Source organism: Tubulanus polymorphus, chromosome 5 (assembly GCF_964204645.1).
Source record: "Tubulanus polymorphus chromosome 5, tnTubPoly1.2, whole genome shotgun sequence".
Lineage (NCBI taxonomy): Eukaryota > Metazoa > Nemertea > Palaeonemertea > Tubulaniformes > Tubulanidae > Tubulanus > Tubulanus polymorphus.
The window spans coordinates 23,258,640-23,279,176 of record NC_134029.1 but is presented as its reverse complement, the minus strand read 5'-3'; the positions used below and the strand labels follow the sequence as shown (position 1 = coordinate 23,279,176).

General features: G+C 38.8%; 1 protein-coding gene across 5 annotated transcripts; it reads right to left on the bottom strand.

The window, feature by feature from the left end:
• Nucleotides 1-6,230: 6,230 nt before the first annotated feature.
• On the bottom strand, nucleotides 6,231-18,889 carry LOC141905712 (uncharacterized). 5 transcript variants are annotated; one of them, XM_074794694.1, is made up of 4 exons: nucleotides 18,722-18,889; nucleotides 18,343-18,440; nucleotides 7,351-7,828; nucleotides 6,231-7,174 (listed from the first exon to the last, which is right to left on the bottom strand). In XM_074794694.1, exons 2-4 carry the CDS (start codon nucleotides 18,410-18,412, stop codon nucleotides 6,763-6,765), a joined length of 960 nt encoding a protein of 319 aa, XP_074650795.1. In that variant the 5' UTR covers nucleotides 18,413-18,440; nucleotides 18,722-18,889; the 3' UTR covers nucleotides 6,231-6,762. The 5 variants fall into 5 exon arrangements, with proteins under 5 accessions (XP_074650795.1, XP_074650796.1, XP_074650797.1 ...); XM_074794695.1 differs by having other exon boundaries at nucleotides 18,741-18,879; XM_074794696.1 differs by having other exon boundaries at nucleotides 18,767-18,862.
• Nucleotides 18,890-20,537: the final 1,648 nt, after the last annotated feature.

Here is a 20,537-nt window from a genome sequence, read left to right as displayed (position 1 = left end):
TCACCTCATGGCACGTTTTAGGCTGCGCGGTGCCACGGCATCATATCTCAGAGCCGAATGTCCAGACTCGTACATCGTTACCGAGTGAGTTGATAGGCCATCAAATTATGAGGCAATGATGATATGACAAAGGGCAAATGCCATCTATATTGCTCGCCGTTTCCCAACGGCCCAATAAAGTGTCACAAACCATAATAGCTGGCATATCTTGACCGAAGCGAGTCAAATAGCATTTGGGATCCTTATTGACCAAAACCAGGCGTTCTTCCCAAATTGCTTTTGCAACGAGTCCATTATTTCATGATGCATCCCAGCAACATCCTAGGGTGTAATTATAGAAATATTGTCCACAAATATTTTATGTCCTGATTTATTCCAAGTCTCATTTTCATGGTCTTGTGACGAGTATATATTGGAAGGTTATCGATGTTTGAAAGTTGAGCTGCGCCAACCGCAACTTGAATTTAATTAACCAATGTCTTCAATATGGCAAGGGTAATACCTACTGTCACCGCCGTCCCGTTCATGTCGTCTGTTTAATCAGTTAGTGTTTTTAGACCTGTCGTCTGCGCATACTCCAATTCAGACAATGTCGCCGTAATGTTTTTCTTTCAACGGAAGATGAGACAGCCAGCTCACTCGCGATTCAATCCATCAACGATGATGGTTTCCACTGTCATAGCAGCAGCTTTTTATCCGTTAAAATTTACTGGAAAATTGACTCATGACCATTCCTGGCATGTGCGCGCGTAAAATGCTTTCATGCGACCAGAAAAAAAGTTGCGCAGTTCCGCCTATTAGTATTTGTTCGGGAGTGAAAGCCAACTTCAGATCAAACCATCGGCTCAGATTCCAATTCCCGACGATTTTGAATACATTATATATATTTACCTCATTGATTTTTCCTGATGTATCCGAAATATTTCGTTATGTTTAGTGTTACACACTAACAGTAAAAGGTGTCATTTGATACGCTTTTTAAGATAATCTAGTATAATACCATTGTATTGTTTTAAGGTCACCCGCTTCTCTTCGTATTTCTTGCCATCCGTTTCAACACGAAACGCACCGCGGAAAAAACCGACGAGTCTTTTCTTCCAGTGGTCCTATAACGAATTGATGGAAATTAACGGAATGTTTTTAATTTCGCACTGTGTGCTTTTTCTAGACGATAGATTAAATGTGTAACGTTTCTTGAGGTTAAGATGCATTTTACGAATGGAGATAATTTGATAATAGGGAAGTTTCCAGTTTCCAGGCACCATTTTGAGGCGCGCTAGAGGTTTTAGATTAAAAAATGTTAAAATCTGTCCAACAATGCGGGACCCGTGGGACCGCCTCAAAATGGCGCCTGGAAACTGGAAACTTCCCTATTATCAAAAGAAACTAAGAGAGAGAGAGAGTGACGTTCCGACTCAATTCTATGAGCAATTTTCAAAACATATAACGTTACTTTTTTTTAATCATAATTGTGGGTCTTTTTAATTGTAGGTCTACGGAATGCCTGAAGATGTATTATATCTATTTGTTATTTGAAGAAAAATAATGTAAATCTGTATCGAATACAGGGAAGATGAATAGGGAATTATTGGCAGGCCACGTCACGACCTGCCGAAAGACGCATGCGGAATGTCAGTAGCGCAATGACACGCAATTTAGTCGGGTATAACGGCACGATCAGCTGGCATTGACGGTCGAACACTCGTCCTAATTGTCGATAGAGAAATCAAGTAGATACGGAGACAGTCATCAAGCGAGGCATGTGATGTTGTCACTAACAAACTTAGAGCTCGCTCTCTCTCTCACCCAACATTCCACGCGCGATTCATCAAGTGTCGATGACAGTTGCTCAATGTCGTTAAAAGCGCCACTAAAAGTATAGAGTCATGCGTCCAAAAATGCACTTCATAAAAAAACATTTCACCCCGCTTGTGGCCGATGAAATGTTCGCCTCCTTAATGGGGAAGATGTTGGAATATTTCAGCAACAAGTCACAATCATATTCGAACCCGTCGGTAGAGCGTAGGTCATCTATTAGGCTAAATAGATAATTTCAAATGGACTTTGTTACCAAACTAAACTAATCTAATTACATCGATGAATTTTGCGAAATTAGTATCTTAATTGTAGGTTAAATATTCGGTTCAAGATTGTCCGAGACTATCGCAGGTCAATCTATCATCAGAATTTAGTATCGAGCACTATACAACACTGATCCACACATTAACATTATCTCAAAGATAATCACAGTTTGGCTTGCATTCAATGAAGAAATTGTAGAAAACGTCAGGCAAAAAACCAGACCCGTTTGAACTCAACAGGTTTCTATGTTCGCACAAAGATCGATGCTGAGCCCGTAAACAATGTAACAATTGGTCAATCTCTGAAGTCATTGCTAGAGAAACCGTGGCGACCCGGTGCCAATACTGATGTGACAACATGAGACATGAAAAGTGAATTTCTCATTCAAATGACGGCAATAAATATCACAGAAATGTCTGCCAGATTGCCGCATGACTGCCAACTATGAAAAAGACCTTTATTACGCGTTTCCAGATACAAATTACTTGTACATATTATCACATGGCAGTTCAAGCTAAAACTGAAGTAACGTACTGTTAACTTATACCCCACATACACATTTCCTTAGAAAACAACAAGCGCGTATCCGGGGGAGGGGGCAGAGAAACTAGCCCCCCTAACTCCTTTAAGGTGCCCTCAGAATTTTTAGGGAAACAATTTTTTTTTCTTTTTAGATATAGGAATACGAATTATTCCCTCATGGCGGCCATGAGATATTCATCAAATAGCCTCGGAGAACACCAACATTTTAAAATCTTCTGGGGGCCATTCGCGATTACTTTGGTGCCCTTCAGTACCCTGGCTCTTCCAAAAATCCTGGCTCCACCCTTGAACAGGAAGTTACTGTAGTTGCAAGATTTCATGTGATAGATTCATGTGGTAAATTTGATAACACAAAAATTATTTTCACGATAAAATGAAGGAAAAAGGATATTTTGTTTGTCCGAGTCTTTGAGAATAAAATTAGAATCCTATTTGGTATGTTACGCATACAAGCTAGAACAAAAAACAATCTTGTGCTGTGCTGAAAACATAAAACCTAGTGGTGAACACTTGAAATTCTCCAGTCGTCAGTGAGCAGAGCGACTTGTGTGGCATATTTTTTCAAAATGACCTGCATGGCGGATACCGTGGGGAAATTACGTTTGACGACCAAAGACAAGTCGGCTCAGCAACCGCGGTTACATTGCAATCAATAATTTAACCTGGCACTATGTTAATTAAAAAACAATAATGCAATTACTATCAATTATTTATCAAAATGGCAGCTAAAATAGCCAATGTCGTGTCTACCGTGCTTCAAGACGATTCTTTAACTGCGCAGTCCGTTGGGAAATTTGACAACACGTTGTAAGGTGGGTATATGATGAGATGATGAAAAGCGCAGTGGATTTTTTTTTCAATCAGAACAACTTAAGTTAGAATTAGTTCGGACCGCCGTAAAACAGACGCAGAACTACGTGTGAATATGTACGTCCCCGAATAAAAAACTGAAAAATAATAGATCGCGAAATCTAAAACTTGTTGTTTTCCAACAAGGACAGACACAGCGGGTATATGAAGAATATATGTATATTTATCAAAAACCTTCCGTCAACTTATGTATAACAATGAATTTTTTTTTCACCAAGAACCGAAGCTATAGTTTAGTGGTTTAGGCCACGGACTATAAAACGATATATTCGTCTTATAGTACATGTTTAGGTGTACGATCCAAGTCTAGGACTGGGTGAATCTAAATTTAGAGGTTTACAACCTATACGTGTAGTACGTACGTAATGACCACGGCGTTTAGGGAGGTTTATCCATCATTCTACCCGCTGCGATCATCAAAAAGAATTCATGAATTACGGGAACTGTGGACCCGGTTCCACGTCGCAAGTCATAGTTAACTCTGTGTTAAGTATCAGCTCAATTAACTTGAGATTTACTTTAAACCGATTTTATATTTGAAAAATTATCTAAAGCGCTCTAATTTTCCATGGTGAATGCATGTCAACGCATTCTCGCCACCTAACGTTATGTAGCGCCATGAGAGCATGAACGCCGAGCCGGGTGGGGGGAGGTTATTTGATCAAATAAATACAATTTCTTTTCGGTTAAACGCATAATCTTCTCTAAGACATGAATGACACCGGTGAATTTTTTAAAGTGTTGCTTTCGGGTCGGAAAATTACGAAAAATTGGATATTAGTCAAAAGCGCCGTGATAAGCTTTTGTACTTTGCTCATTGTTATCTATATCTTAATGATTGAAAAGCGGGTTTGACAAGTTTGTTACAATGTATCAAAAGATAGATAGGAGTCATATAAGGGGTTATTTATTATGATTTCGAAAGATCTTAATCGGTTTATTTTGTCTAGCACTGGTAAAGAAAAATAGTTTTTTTCCAACATAAAAAAGCAAATCACAAGTTATTTTTCAAGCCTTTGGCGCCAATATTTATGCAAATTAACGAATTTAGTGCAGGGATGGATCCAAGGGAGATTGCAGGAGGTACGCACCCCCTAGAATATTCAAGTTGCCGTGAAATTTCACGGGAAAATTAAAAATGTTAAACCGATACCTAAAAAAGTTAAAATTCGCTTGTCCTCGTATTTCCAAAGTTTTCCGATGATTTTTTTTCGGGTTTCCTTTCTAAATCATATGATGCGTGCCCAATTTTGGGGTTGCATCCTTCCCTGAATCGACCCTATCCTTCCCTACAACATGTGAGTCCTGATAATTTTTGAATGGGTTATATTTGTACTTGAGTATATAAAACCAGGGAAGTGTCACACTTCCCTGATAAAACCTTCTGCCTTTTTCAGTACTGCAATTGTCTTGCACACATGGAATGTGCAATCTTCCGATGAATAAACAAATCCTTTTGAAATAAATTTGTGTCTGGAATATGCCGTGTATTGTAAACTTTAAGCGGTCATTACATGCTTTGAATGATTCCTAGAGGGCATCTGTCCAGACCAAAGACAAAACGTTTTGTATAGATTGAAATTTTCTTAAAACCATTATATTTATTATCTTTCTTAAAGTCAGTTCTGCATATCTAAGATGCAACAAAAACAAAAAAACGTACGGATTCCCTGAATCAAACGAGATCACTTATAATAATTACAAACATGTACGTACGATATATATTAAACCTATTAACTCTCTACCAAACGACCCCCGAACAGAATCTTAACAGTAAACCATAAGTATTTTTGTATAGTTTCTGGCTTTCAACCGAAATAATGTCTTGAAACAAAATAGACTTATATCGTTAAACGACCTTTCGTCACTTAGGCAACAAGTAATATCAAATTTATGTACAATGATAAATTGTTTAGTTTACATATTTCATCGCCAAGTCCATTCTCGTAAAAGTTCCATCGCCGCAGTTTTATTTCCCTATTACTGATTTTGTAATGTACTGTTCGAGCGCTATGATGCCGAATCCGATGATCACCATTAAACAGTTTATTATGTTGCCCAATTTCGTTCCATCGAATTTCAACATTTCAAAAAATGTCACGTACAAAAAGCTGCCGGTTGCAAATCCGACAAGAATCGCTTCGGTCAGGTGTGATTCGGTGACCGTTTCGGAGAGCGCCGTCGATATGATCCCACCTAATGGTGACATCGTCGAAAATAGAATGACCATACCCACGATATGCTTGAGACTGAGTATGTGTTTCAGTTTGTGGAGTTTAGAACCAAGACTGAATGCGACGAGGATTTTGTGGAACAGAAGCGTGAAGAAGAGCTCCCAGACGCTGACATCTGTTTTCTGAAATCCGATTTATTTATTCATTTGATTAGATGCGTTTTGAAAGAAGATCCGTTTTAAAAACGTCTGAGGTTATTTTGAAAAATCCAGTTCAACACTGCGAATTTGCTAACAGCAGCTGGGGGACTGGTCAAAACTGTTCAGTCGCTTTTGTACACTTATATCCAGAAATCAGATCATTGTAGCCTATTTTCCATTCTTGAAATAAAGGGACATTTCGTGATTTGCAAAGTACAACCGATCCCAGTATCCCTAGTTCGGAATATAGCCTACCCCTATAAGGTCCAATTGTACTTAAAAACAGACTTTCGGGTCGGTTTCCGAGGGTAAACCCTAGGTTTAACATGTTGGCGTGGAAGTGAGGGTGGAGGTTACGATCTCCGTTTTTCAGACATACGATATCATAATAAATAAATAAAAAAACACTTTTAAGTAATTTTTAGAGTCTAAGTAATTTTTTATTCGTCATAAGGTTTCGCCGTAATACAGGCTTCATGAGCAAAATTTTAATTTCCTGCTTCCCGTTTGTTTGCTAAACGATCAGCGATTAAAGTTAAATTAAATTGAAAACTTAAAGATGAAATGCAAAGGTTTTAGATTTTTTTCATTTTTTTCTGAGATGAAAGATTCCAATGAGATAATTGAATCTAGAAAATTTGAATGAAATCCGAATCATATTTTCGCAGCTATGCTACTCGAATATCGCGCTGAAAATGAAATCACGTACATATTATTGTTTAGTGAGGTCGATTGTATAATTAGAATGAAAAATCTCAATTTTTTCAAAAAGCTTTGCATTTGACCTTTAAATATCTTGAATATCTTAATTAGTGCTTAATTAAAATCCAATGTATTTTATAGTGTATTGTATCTGACTATATAGGCTATCGTTCGATATACGGAAGGTTCCTTTAAATATCTTCTTCGCTGACGTCACGGTAACAGTGCATGGAATCGACGCCACGCCAAATACCACTCGTTGTCACCATATGGCCAGACCCTTTAAATGAAAATATCATTTCATATGGAACTTCCGCCTCCTGCTCATGCAACATAACCTTAGCCGTAATTAACTTGCCCGCTGGAACTTTAACGGGGAATTCGAAAGTCATCTCTCGGCTCTCTGTAGTTACATCTTCAGTTGTCCAATGGTGGTCAGTTTCGAATCCCATGCTCAACGTTGCGTCTAGTTCGGCAAAAAGAGGGATCGAAGCTTTGAACCTGGTGGACATCCCAATGCTGAATTTGAATCCACCAGTATACGACCAACGGTGTGATTTTGACTGGGTGTATGTAACGGTAAGTTTATCTTCTTGTGTTAGGCTGAAAAACATTTAAACCAGAATTTTTACGCTATTGAAATGTCACTAATCATATCATATATCGGGAGGGACCCCGTGTTTTCACTGAAATGACCCAAGGTGATAACTTCAATGGGTAAAATTAGCCAAATTTCAGATATTCGCGATATACATATTTTTGTTGCGGTGTTTATATACCTTGTTCCATTGCGGAAGGTGCGTTGCGTGATCAGCTTCGGAGGTCTATGCAGAAATCTCGCTGAATTCAGTTTGAAATTGACAGCTGATATAGTTGGTTCCTCGAACATAAAATGGAAGAACTGGTCATCGTATGGGAATACATTACTACCACACAGTCCAATGTGGTTACTATGATCTCTAAAGTAAAGTTTTCTTCTTTTATCGTGACTTATGAGCTGGAAATTAATATCATCTTTCGGTTGAAATTTCCAGAGCTGGTCACTATATTGGTAGTATTCTGTACTGATCATGCCACACTCATTATCTCTATCCGAGCTGACGTAGAGCCTTTTATTTTCAGTCAAATTAATGATGAGATAATAATTGCTTTCGCGGCTTGGTTTTAGAGTCCACCAGCTACCATCATAGTAGTTATAATCGTTTCGTGTAGTGCACTCGCCTAGTTGTACTCCACCAACTGCTGTATAACCGGAACCTGTGCAAAAAAAAATCATACATTTAGTAGTGCTTGATCGTTTGTGAGGTTGGGGCCTACATAAATTTGGTCAAGGTCGCATTAAATGACCGAAAAAACATGACAAGTCAGGATGAACTTTTAGGATTCTCTTTACATAGGGGTCAGGTTAAATTCATATTCATGCAAAACTAGAAATAAAATTGAAAGACCAGTTATTGAATGAATATGATCACAGTATACACAAAAGCCAATTTTGAATTTTACGATTCCCATTAAATGGACCAACTGAATCTAACTTTGAAACTGTAATTTCCCTAGATAATGAAGAAAATCCAAAAATTTATCCATGCATCGTCCAAATTTTAATAGTATTCGTTAGGGCGGGCAGGTCGGGGCGGCTCGGCAGCCAATTCTATAGGCTCCCGAACTTCATAATACAAATTTCAAAATTTAATTTTTGAAATCCCTTTTTTAATAAAACTACTGTATAATTGTACGGAAAGTCGCTACTACCAGTTTTTTATAATAATATTGTAATTTAGCCCCCCCCCCCCCCCCGTCCATGATGTTACTAGGGATTTCAGGTCACGTGATCAAAATGGGTCATAATTAGCGTTTTCCACGCTTCAAATTTTCAATCGCTCATAAAAAACGTATTCTATATCCGATCAAAGCCAAACTTGCTCAGTATACTCACTTTACCGGTAATTTTTTGTGGTGTAAATTTCATGAGTGTTCGACGCATGTCAAATAATGTCAAACATGTAAAGTAGCAAGTTACTTCCTGGTTAAGATGGCGTCTCTGCGAATTTGCTTAGCTTCGAGCGATATCAAAATTGCCCTTTACAATGAACGGAAAGACATTAATTGCTGTTACAGAGAAATAAATCGTAGTTCAGCGCGCGTCGGCTCATTTCTAGGAAACAAGATGGCGGCCATGTTTGTTCATGCATTTTTCAAACACGTGAAAAACGCATGCAATTTTTTGGGTCAAATCCGCGAGCCTGCTGCTGATTGGCTGGATATTTGACCTCAGAATATTTTAAGAACATGTTTCATGTAGAGCATGTCAGTGCGTGCAAGTTTTGGTAGGCCCTGTATCACTCGGAAAAGGTCGTAAACATAATTCATTATATAAGGCTCAAAATGGGGTCCCAAAATTAAAGTTTTTTCCATATTACATGTAATTTGTAATAAAGTCCCTGGCTTCATTTAGCCTCAATTCATGATACAGCCCTATATACATGATATCAAAAATACATAAAGATCTTGATGTAAACTACCTAGTAATATTTGGCATAAATATGTAATTCAATGTAATTCGCTGTAATTAAAGTGTAATAAGCTGTAATAGCTGTAATAACCAGATAAAACATATGTAATATTTGGCATAAATCTGTAATTCAATGTAAATCGCTGTAATTAATGTGCAATAAGCTGTAATAGCTGTAATAACCAGATAAAACCTAGTAATATTTGGCATAAATCTGTAATTCAATGTAAAATTCGCTTTAATCGAGGTGTAATAAGCTGTAATAGCTGTAATAACCTAGACTGGTTACCGGTCTCTATCTTCAAGTAGAGACCAGCCTCGCTTGCCAGGGGTCCGGTATCACTTCCGAACTCGCTTCCACCAGCCCCCTGGCCTCACGAAGCGTGATTTCATTACTGGCGCTGTTGCGAATGACGTCATATATCGATTTGCGAAATACTTCCTTGTTCAGTAAAACGTTCGCTGATTGGTCCATTTAACGGGAAAACTTATAGAAGCCTAAAGTCGCTTGTTACAAGCGCTGTGATTGGTACGACCGGATTCTGGTCGGCTAGTAGCGACTCCAACGACTCGTGAGGTCAAGGGGTTCGGGGAACAGCTTTAGCGTTCGAATCCCTTGACGGGTGAAGATGAGTAGAGACCGGTTGTGCCCATCCTCCATTTTACATTTTCGACGCATGTCGAATAATGTCAAACATGTAAAGTAGCAAGTTACTTCCTGGTTAAGATGGCGTCTCTGCGAATTTGCTTAGCTTCGAGCGATATCAAAATTGCCCTTTACAATGAACGGAAAGACATTAATTGCTGCAAGTATCAGATAAATCCGCTGATAATTTACCAGGTACTCGGAATACAAACCAACAAGGATCGAAATCTAATACGAGGTGAGCTCTGCCGGGGTCCTGCTAAAGTACGAAACTACGAAATTACGAAATATGAAACGAAATTACGAAATATGGAGCGAAATTACGAAACGAAACGAAATTACGAAATGGAAATTTTTTTAGCCAGTAGTGCTAAAATACGAACCGAAATGGTCACATTTCAAACAAACGCCCATACTATGGTCAAAGCTCGTTATAACGCTACGGGACTGTAAAAATCTCGGCGGTGCATGTAAATGATCTTTTGAAAGTACTATATTCAAGAATTTATTTTCTCAAACTGGAAGGTTTTAAGAACGTCTACAATTAGTAGAAACTTGTAGGATGTTCTCAAAAACAAATAATGAATACGCTGCGCCATTTCCACGAACTCAGACGCGGTAAAGCATAGTGAAATGATAGGCCCTACACATGGACTACATGACGATCTTTTTACCGCTTAACAGCGTAGTGAAGAGCAATTTGAAAAAAATTCCGGCCGTGAATTTTCTTTTCGAATCCGCATCCCTTGCAAAATCCAGACAGGGTAAAGATCTTAGTTTATTTCATTTTGATAATGGAAAATAAATGATACAGTGCGATACTGCTGACCACATGTATCAATTATTAACATAACAGACGGGGGAAACATCATTGGCATATCGGGCTACGACTTACGCGAGGTATTTTGGATGAAATCAGAAGATTTGGAATTTATAATTGATACGACTTACGTGAAAATACGACTTATAAAGTACGAGTTATAAGCATTATTTTATAAGGTTTAAAGAAGAAAAAAATCGGGACCAAAATAATTATACGAGAGATGTGATGATACGACTAATTCGATGACTACTTATGCGGGGTTGACTGTAGCAGAAAGGAAAGGCAAGCGCTTCACGCGACACCGAGCTTGTAACCGCGATAGGATTATCCCGTTCTTGGACACCGGCCGACATATCTGAACCTGTCTAGTATCGATCATTTAGCTCAGAAAAAATTAATGTGCAGGGTAAATTAGCGGCCGGTCGGGTCAACTTTTAAGCTCCTCAGCAGAGGAGAAACGAGGTATCAATTTCTTAGCCTAAACACTAAAGGATATATTTTAAGGCACACTTCGTTCTCTAACCCGTAATTTATTAATCGCTACCTTCCAGTTGTATATGAGCATGCGCAGATCATTCTCCCTGATGGCATCGCTAAACTCAGTCGCGGCACGGAACCCTGCCACACTAGACCGGGTGCGCATGTTTAAGCCAGCTCCACGAATCCGCTGCTATAGCGCAAAAAATTACAAAATTTTCGTTTCGTATTACATTTTATACTTTAGCAGGACCCGCGAAAAAAATGAGCATTTCGTTTCGTACTTTAGCATTTCTTTATTTCGTTTTGCATTACGTAATTTCGTTGCATATTTCTTAATTTCGTAGTTTCGTACTTTAGGGGCGAACTCTTTTATCAGATCGGAGAATCCGTTTGCCTCCAATCGTACTCTTTTATTGGTCACGTGACTTTTTGGAGTCTCCGAAACCTCCTTTCTGTCGAGGTGGTGGTTGTTAAGAGGAAAGAATTTACCAAATTCAGAATCAGTTCTCACCACCTCCAAATTGAATCAGACAGATATGCACGTCCCAAAATCCCTGTGGCAAATAGAATTTGTTTACTGTTTACTGAGTTCTTTGTTTGGGTAAAATCCGAGAGTTCGTTGATTTCGACGCTCTCTCATCTGCGCAACAATTTTGCTTCCTGTCGTCATATAATTCAAACGACAGCGAAATAGGGAACATAGTTTGTGATCTAGTAAATTCTTTTATTTCGGAACGGGATTGTATTTTGAAATCCTTGTAGACTCTCGGGTCTATCAATTCGATTGTATCATTCGGCTGTTTCTTGCTCTGTTCGGTTTTTTTTTTTGTCTGTTTGGATTGTATGATGTAAATGACTGTATCGTATACTGTATGCTGCGGTAACCTCTCATCCTCGCCTGACCGTCTCTCCCGCCGAAGCTCATTCATTGATTCGGCTAGGTCGTCGGACCCTGGCAAGCGAGGATGAGGCAATTGTATTGTATGTATACCCTACCGGTCTCTTCTTGTGCTCGTTTTTTTGTTTGTTTGTTTTTTGTATTACACTTTCTATATTTTGTACTGTGTATTGCTTTATTGTACTTCTGCTACCGATAATGTTATGTAACATCAAGGATCAATAAAGTTATTGAATTGAATTGAATTGGTGTGATTCGGATTTTGTGTGGAGCGAACCGGAGATTTCGGACGGAGACTTCGGAGGTCATAAAAGAGTACGCCCTAGAAGTACCCGCTCTGCCGCGACCGTCACTGCAAGGAAACTAGGTGGCGATACAATCAAGTGAATAGAATATAAAAAGAATCAAAGTGTTGAACGGAGGGCAAATAAAGAGTTAACTAGGTTACATACAAGGCTGGCAATTTCATGGTCTCCGTTGTTATAAGACATCAAAAATAAGAATTTATCGAAAACACAAAAAGACTCAAACTCAGTGAAACATACAAGTGAGGATAAAATGGAAACTCTGGCAGGATGAAGCGAGGGACACTCGAGTAAAAAGTGGGATTCGTCCTCAACGACTTTATTTACAGTACAGTAGAGGCAAAATCTCTCATTGGCTGGTAAAAATGGACGACAGTGACGCCCTGTCTTGATTTTAAGCCGATGGGAACCGAGACGCAGTTTGGAAAATTCGCGTCTTTTAAGGAAAGAGTTCGAAATTATATATTTTTCTAGTTCAAAGCGTTTTTTAAAAAGTTTATAAGTTCTTAATTTGGGGTTGGAATTACTGTCGTTGATTTGAAATAGCCACGAGGAAGAATATAAAAGATACATTTTAGACTGGAGCAGCTTGATAATTTTATTGGGGTGGTTGGAGCCATGGTTAGACCAGCTAGACCAAACACCATGAAGATCAAATTATTTTAGTATTGAGAAAATGCCCGAACACCAATTTGGGAGTGTGTCCATACGTTGCACACAGTCCAGATAGGATTTATACACTAATGAGGCGGGATTCAATTTACAGAGGCGAAACCAAAATTTAACCATCAGGGGAATAAATGATATAAGCAAGGGGAACTGGCCTGAGTCACTGCGAACAGCCGCATTAACGGACCTTTTGTTGACACCAAGTAGGTATTTGCCAAAGTTCAGATAAAGCTTTTCGCAGGGCAGGGAGTTACAGGTGTTATAAAAATTAGAGGGTTTCAGCTTGGAAACAAAGAAGGAACACCAGACCTCAGTACAATAACCGATGATGGGACGGATTAGGCCGTTAAAGAGAAAATATGCAGTAGGGACACAATCCCTGATGTTAATAGTTTTTAATTTAAATAGGGCTTTAGAAGCACGTTCAAGCAGGAGGTCACATGCATTATTGAATTTACCAGAAGGAGTGAACGTGATACCTAGATAACAATAGCTGTTGACAATTTCAATTGGAGAACCTGAATAGAAGAAAGAAAGTTTGCTGATGATCCGACCCCCCTTATTGAATATAATTATTTTAGTTTTGGCAAGGTTAACAGATAGACCCCACGTATTACAATAACGGGCCAGTTTATTAAGGGCACACTGTAAACCAGAGTGGGATTTGCTAATAATGACAAGGTCGTCGGCATAAAGTAAGCAGTTTATGTCTACATCATATAAGGAAACTGGGTCACATTTGTCAAAGATAAGGGGAAGATCACTTATAAATAAATTAAACAGGATAGGACTTAGTACACAACCTTGTTTGACACCAACATTGGAATTGTTAGGAAATACATTGAAAATGGCAAAAATATCTCAAGAAGAGTTAATAAACCAGATTCATATGGTTAGAAATAAATTAGAAAACAAAGAGTCGGCTTGTTTTAAACCATGTACTTTTGCGGGTAGAACACACGAAGATGCTAGAACTTGGTTTACAAAATTCGAGCAATATGCACTTTTTGCAAATTGGGCTGAGGAAAAAAAATTGAAAGCATTCCCTTTGTATGTGAAGGGCCTAGCATCCGAGTGGTATTGGAATAATTATTTAGGGGAAGCAGAATATGGGAATGAAGACGGTGAGGTTGTCTTAATCAGAAATGCACCAAAATGGAAGAATTTGGCAGATTTGAAAACTGATTTTTTGGAAAAATTTGATTCTAAACAGACGAGATGGTTAAAAGAACAAAAATTAAGTGCACTCCATCATCGTATTGGAGAAAGTTTAGATGATTACATAACAGACATTCATGCCATTTGCTCATCCTTGGGAAAAACTTCAAGTGAACGATTAATGCCATTTATTTCGGGTATGCAAAATGGCATGAAGATGTTCGTTATCGCTAATGGTCCATCAACCATGTTTTTCACGCCTTTATGAATCTGTCAATTCACTTCAAAACACAGTTCCGATTGCGGGAATATCTTCACCTTCTGATTCTAAATTAAACACTGTTTCGCAAGTTGTTTCGGAAATGAAGGAAATAACAAAACTCTTAACCAAACAGATGGATAGTTTTCAGAGAGAATTATTGCGTCTCAAAATTCAAACTGAAAGAATGCATAAAAATTTGCCTACAAGAGACCAAAGAAACTATCAAGGCCGAATCATTTGTCAGCGTTGTGGTAAAACTGGGCACCATGAGCGCACGTGCTATCAGAATCCTAACAATAATTACCAGTATAATAGAAATAATCCACGTCAAAATGACAGGTCAAATTCGAACTCGGAAAACCAAAACAGGCCTGGGTTCAAGGGGTAGACTCTAGGTCTAACAGAGTGAATACAATCCCGACAATTAGCTTAGAAAAAATGATGAATACACGAACTCTGATAAAAATATAATTACAAAAAGTAATTCTAAAAAATCTAATCACATTTGTCAAAAAACCGGTTACCTCTGCAAGCGAAGTTCACCCATTATTTCGAGCAAAACAACATTTAATTCAAAAGAGTCAAACAATCGTGTAAACATCAATGCAACTAAATTACCCCCACGTCCATTTATGACATCGTTAGCGATGACAATAAACGCTAAAATTAATGGCCAATCAGTTGAATGCCTTATTGATACGGGTGCTGGAATTTCGGTTTTGAGCTTGAAAGTATACAATAGTTTAAATGAAAAGCCCGCATTTAAAAAGGGAAGTTTTGAAAGAGCAATTTCAGTACAGGGAAGTAATTTCAAATTATTAGGATTGACCTCGATTAATTTGGATATATACGACGATACAACCACTCATGATTTTTACAGAGTTGATAATCTTATTCATGATGTTATTTTGGGAAGCGATTATCTAGAAAAATATAAAGCATTTATTGATTTTGAGAATAGATTATTGACTTTAACAAAAATAGGAGTGGTAGCACCACTTGTTGGTCAAGTTAGTTTAGACGGAAGTAGTAAAATTGCAGCAAGACAAAGTGAGAAAATACCAGCAAATTCTGAAATTTTTATTATGGGTAGTGTTCAAGCACCTATATCAAATGGCACTCAAGGGATAGTAAATTCTGATTATAATTTACCAGCAAAATATAAAATATTATGTGGTCAAACATTAGGAACTGTTAATGAACTTTATATACCGGTTCGATTAATGAATGTAAATGACGAGGATGTAATTATACGTAAAGGAACCACATTAGGTTATTTCCTACCACAGTATAGTAATACGGGTAAGGAAATATTTTCTATTGAAGAATCTTCCAACAAGGAAGATAAACCAGAAATAAGTGGAATAAGGTCACCATTTTATCAAACTGCAAGTGTTAAAGACAACTGTTAAGCACAACTGTTAAAGCTAAATTCACTGTAAAGGAGGAATCAGATTTATTAAAATCCATGTTAATTAGTGATTAACTGGTTGTGACTTGCAACGATTAATCACAATTATCAATCTTATTGCCAAAAATGAAGATTTCGTCTGAGCAGTCAGCTTTATAAGCACTTTTCATTTGAGTTTTTTCATCATAAATGAAACTGGTATTTCATTAATTCCTAATGACTTAAGCCGGGCGTAGGTCGGCATTGCGACGGCTTGTGACTCACTGCGACGCCATTCCCTGCGATTGCAGCGACGATTGTGTCGCAACGACTCATCGACCTACGCTCCCTTGCGACGGGTTGCGACTGTCAGCATCGCAAGTAACAAGGAGTCGCACGTGTTCTACTTTCTGCGAAGCGACACGACTGTCACATCCGACCTACGCCCCCTTGTGACTGGCAGAAACTAGTCGCACACAGTCGCTGACAATTGTATCGCAACCCACTTGCAGCGAAACTTGCGATGCAACGCGAAACGCATTGTGTCTCAAGACCGACCTACGTCCGGCTTTAAGTTACTGCGGAGCCCTAGAAATATCTTTTTTTTCGTTCGAAAGACCTTTCGCTTGAAAATTCTTTCGTCAGAACAAAATTTATTTCGTTCAAACCAATAATATTCTGCTCGATTGAACCAATTTGAAAAAATCGTTAGAACAAAGTTGAACAAACTTTTTTGTCGAAACGAAAGGTTTTTCGTTCGAACAATCATTCAATTGAACAGAATCGTTTTAATTTGAAAAGAATTTTCTTGTCAGAACATTAAGTTTTTCGTTCGAACAAGTATATTGTAAAAAGTTTCACAATCGTTCATCGAGCAGAATTGTTTTCATTCAAACATTCGTTCGAAAAAATTGTTTTCGTTCAACCAAATTTTTATGCCCGGACAAAAAGTTTTTCATTTCAACAATAACATAGCTTTTTATTCGAACACATTTTTTGTCATAATGAAGAAAATTTTGGGTCAAACAAAAAGTGTATTGCTCGATCAAACAGAATTGTTTTCATTCGAACAAGATTTTCTTGTCGGAACATTAAGTTTTTTGGTCGAACAGCGTGTTAAGGTCGTTTTGGAAATTTACTCGGTCTGGTATATTTTGGATTACTGTGTATGTCATTTGTCAGGACATTAAACAGAAGACGACTTAGGATACTACCTTGTGTGACTCCACTAGTTAGACCGTCTCATTCCAAGATGAGGCGTTCCGTTGATTTTGGCTACAAGTTTTCGTTCAGAGATAACTGCTGAGCCATTTGGGCGACCTATCATTGATACTGTTTCCTAATAGCCTGTACAGTCGGTAGTCCAAAAAAAGGCTATGAATACCAACGCATGCGCTTACTGAGATCGCGTTTCAAGCTGGCGTTGCGAAAATGTAGGAAACAGGAGGAAACTTTTAAATCCGATTCTTTAGCAAATAGCCTATACGCCAAGGACCCGTGTCAATTCTGGAACAAAGTTAAATGTTTCAATAATAAGTGCGCACCTGTATCAACGTCTATCGATCACGCTACTGGTGATAAGGAAATAACCGAATTATGGAGAGATCATTATCAGAAATTGTTTAACTCCGTTACTAATGATAGAAATAGATCAGATGTAGAGGAATTGCTCTCTTCTAGTTTAGATGACCACCTCGTGATTTCGCCCCACGACGTGGATCGTGCAATAAAGTCAATTAAAACTGGAAAAGCTCCAGGTATTGATGATTTGCAAGCTGAAAGTTTAGTAAATGCGTCACCGATTATCGTTATATTAATGAATATATTACTCATATGCGGTCCTTGGTTTCACATCGTCACTGTTCTCAATTGTTGCTTTCAAAAATTCCAAGAATCGCCAGCAAATATCTGCATTTCATTTCCTTTAAAATGGTGTATAAATTGATTTCGTCGAGCGAGGGGCTCCAGAACTATATGATATTCAATCTAAACTTATGTTTTAAAAATGAGCGCAAATCATCGCAACAATGGGGACCTCGAAGGACCGCCACAAAATGGCGCCTAGAAACTGGAAACTTCTTTATTACTTACATGAATCCAAACCAACTTTGTATATTCAATTCAATTCAATATTTATTTCACGGAAAAGCAGAACAATCAAATCATAAGAAAGCTAAACAAATTTAAAAAAGAACGAGAAAAAAAAACTATAGACAACATACTGACCAAGTTTGGTTTTAAACGGATAAAAATTCTGGGAGTTATTTTGGTTTTAATGTTGAATTTAATTCATTTATCTGGCTAAAAAGCAGCAAAACCTAGACACTTCCTGTTGGAAATGAACTAAAGACAAGTGTATTGCGCAATCGAATGACAAAGATACCCAAAATTTCCACCCTTTCATTGCTTCTAACTTTTAAACCGCTTGACCAATTTTGAATCTGTAAAGTGCTGTATGCTTATACTATCCCCTTCTTCATTTTAAGCTATTAGAACTACACATAGGACACATCCTGAAATCCCTAATGTGACGATTTTCCTGAACCGCTCCCAGTCAGTAAATCTCTACAGCGGCTTTTCGTAGCGAAAGGTTAAATTTTGATTAAAAGCAAGAATTAAAATACCTACCTGCTTGAAACATTTTGTTCATGTAACTGGACAGTATTCTAAATCGTATCCCGGGAGTCGGAATCCACATTTTGGATCAATGAACCATCAAAACCCACCACAAGATAAAAGAAGATTCACGTGAGGAGTCCGCCTTCGCGCACCTGCTCCCAGGGCCAAATTCGGTTTTCGTATCTAGTCGACTAGTGGTCGGAACTAATAACCGAATGCACTTGATTTTCGAACTATTTCCGGAATATCGTTCCGACTAACGGACATTCGGTTTCGTTTAGTTCGACTATAGTCGACTAACTCAGATAACCGAAGGTGGCCCTGGCGGCGATGATCGTCAACTCGGTTATTTTGAACCGAAACAATCAATGGCGCCATTCACCATACCGCGCATCGCCACTTTTACCATCCTCCCTCTGCATGGACTCGAACCTGATGGCATCGCTACACTCAGCCACGGCACGAACTCCTGCATCAGTCATCCTCGCTTGCGGTATCGCTCCCGAACTCGCTTCCACCAGCCCCCTGGCCTGGCGAAGCGTGATTTCATTACTGGCGCTGTTGCGCATGACGTCATATATCAACACGCGACAATACTTCCGCGTTCGCTACGTGTTCGCTGATTGGTCCATTTACCGGGAAATTCCATAGATGCCTAATGTCGTTTGTAACAAGCGCTGTGTTTGGCTCGACCTGATTCTGGTCGGCTAGTAACGACTCCAACGACTCGTGAGGTCAAGGGGTTCGGAGAACGGCTTTAGCAGAGTGGGTTCGAATCTCTTGACAGGTGAAGATGGCATCAGTGGACCGATAGAGGTTTTTGTACGATTGCCTCTATTGGCTTGTGATCATTTTCAACTTTTACTTGACGAGCATAGACATAATGATGAAATTTCTCAAGGCCATAAACGATGGCCAATGCTTCTTTCTCGATCTGAGCGTAACGCTGCTCCGTCTCTGTTAATGCACGACTTGCATAGGCACATGGGCGGCCATCTTGCATAATAGATGCCCCCAGTCCATTTTTGCACAGATACACAACGCAGCATCAGAACAGTGCATGACACAGTTCTCTCAACACTGCCTCAGTTGTGAATTTCGGGTGTTTAAAACATTGGTTAAGACATTCATTCACGTAATCTTTGGATCAAAATTAATATGATTGGAATTTTTAGCGATATGTTCTGACCGTGTTGCCCACCCATATGCAGCATCTTAGAGGGGGACAGGCCCATTGCGTAGTTTTTCAGAATGGTTCCATACCACAGACAGGTTACTGGCAGTAGGGAGGCCCAAACCCAGCCTCTCGCAATGGCTCTGGGGGCTGCCGATGCGTGCGATGGTGGTAGATTTTATAAAAAAGCGTTCAAATAGTACATACGGTTTTTGGGGAGGGGTAACAAATAATGTACCGGTAGTAACTTTGTACGGGGAGGGGGTCAAAGAAAAATGTACGTACTTTTCTGACAGGAGCTCTCTTGCAAAATGTATGTATATACGAGAGATATAAAAGAAATAATGTCAAATAGTGATACAAAATACAGAATCCTAATTATCATCGTCGAGCGACTACGTTGGTATTTTTTCAATGAATGGCAGTCCCACACTTTAAGCATGATATCATGCAATTCGTTGGTTGAATGGAGGGGCTTTTTCAATGAACGTACGGGTGGTGTGGTCAATATAGTAAATGCTCGAACAAGAAGCAGGGGGCCTAAAAACTGTTGGGGCCGAGAATTTACGGTTAGTTATTTGAACAAATGGTTTTGTACCACAGACAGGTCAGACGGGTAGGGGAGCTGGTGTGGGGTTGGTTCCAAGAACTCTGAACATTTGAAGCATTTAGATTCATTTCCCGACCGATTAAAATGAATGTATTTCATAAGCAAAATGCAGGATGCAGGATTTATGCGCCGAGGTGGTGTGCTCACGACCAATACACCCATGCGCTCAACGACAAAGCCGTCCATTGGACGGGTATTTAGCTAGTATCTAATAATACTAGTCGCTCCCTACACTACGGCACATACGATCTGTTAAGGCTCTTTTCGAGCCTAAAAATGATCTTATTCTCTTTCACGACCTATCCGGTATGACATACCGGATACAGAAATCACGGAATAGCCCAGTCCGGTATGACATACCGGATGGCATTTTCTTTCACAGCAGAGTAGATAAACTTATGGAAGTTGTCGTACTGTCGT

What these genes read in the sequence shown, in the direction of transcription:
- LOC141905712 (XM_074794694.1), bottom strand. Translation starts at nt 18,412, where the DNA reads ATGTGGATTCCGACTCCCGGGATACGATTTAGAATACTGTCCAGTTAC. An exon ending in GAACAAAATGTTTCAAGCAG is followed by an intron (nt 7,829 to 18,342) that starts GTAGGTATTTTA and finishes TTTTTTGCACAG; the next exon opens with GTTCCGGTTATACAGCAGTT. An exon ending in ACCTTCCGCAATGGAACAAG is followed by an intron (nt 7,175 to 7,350) that starts GTATATAAACAC and finishes AATGTTTTTCAG; the next exon opens with CCTAACACAAGAAGATAAAC.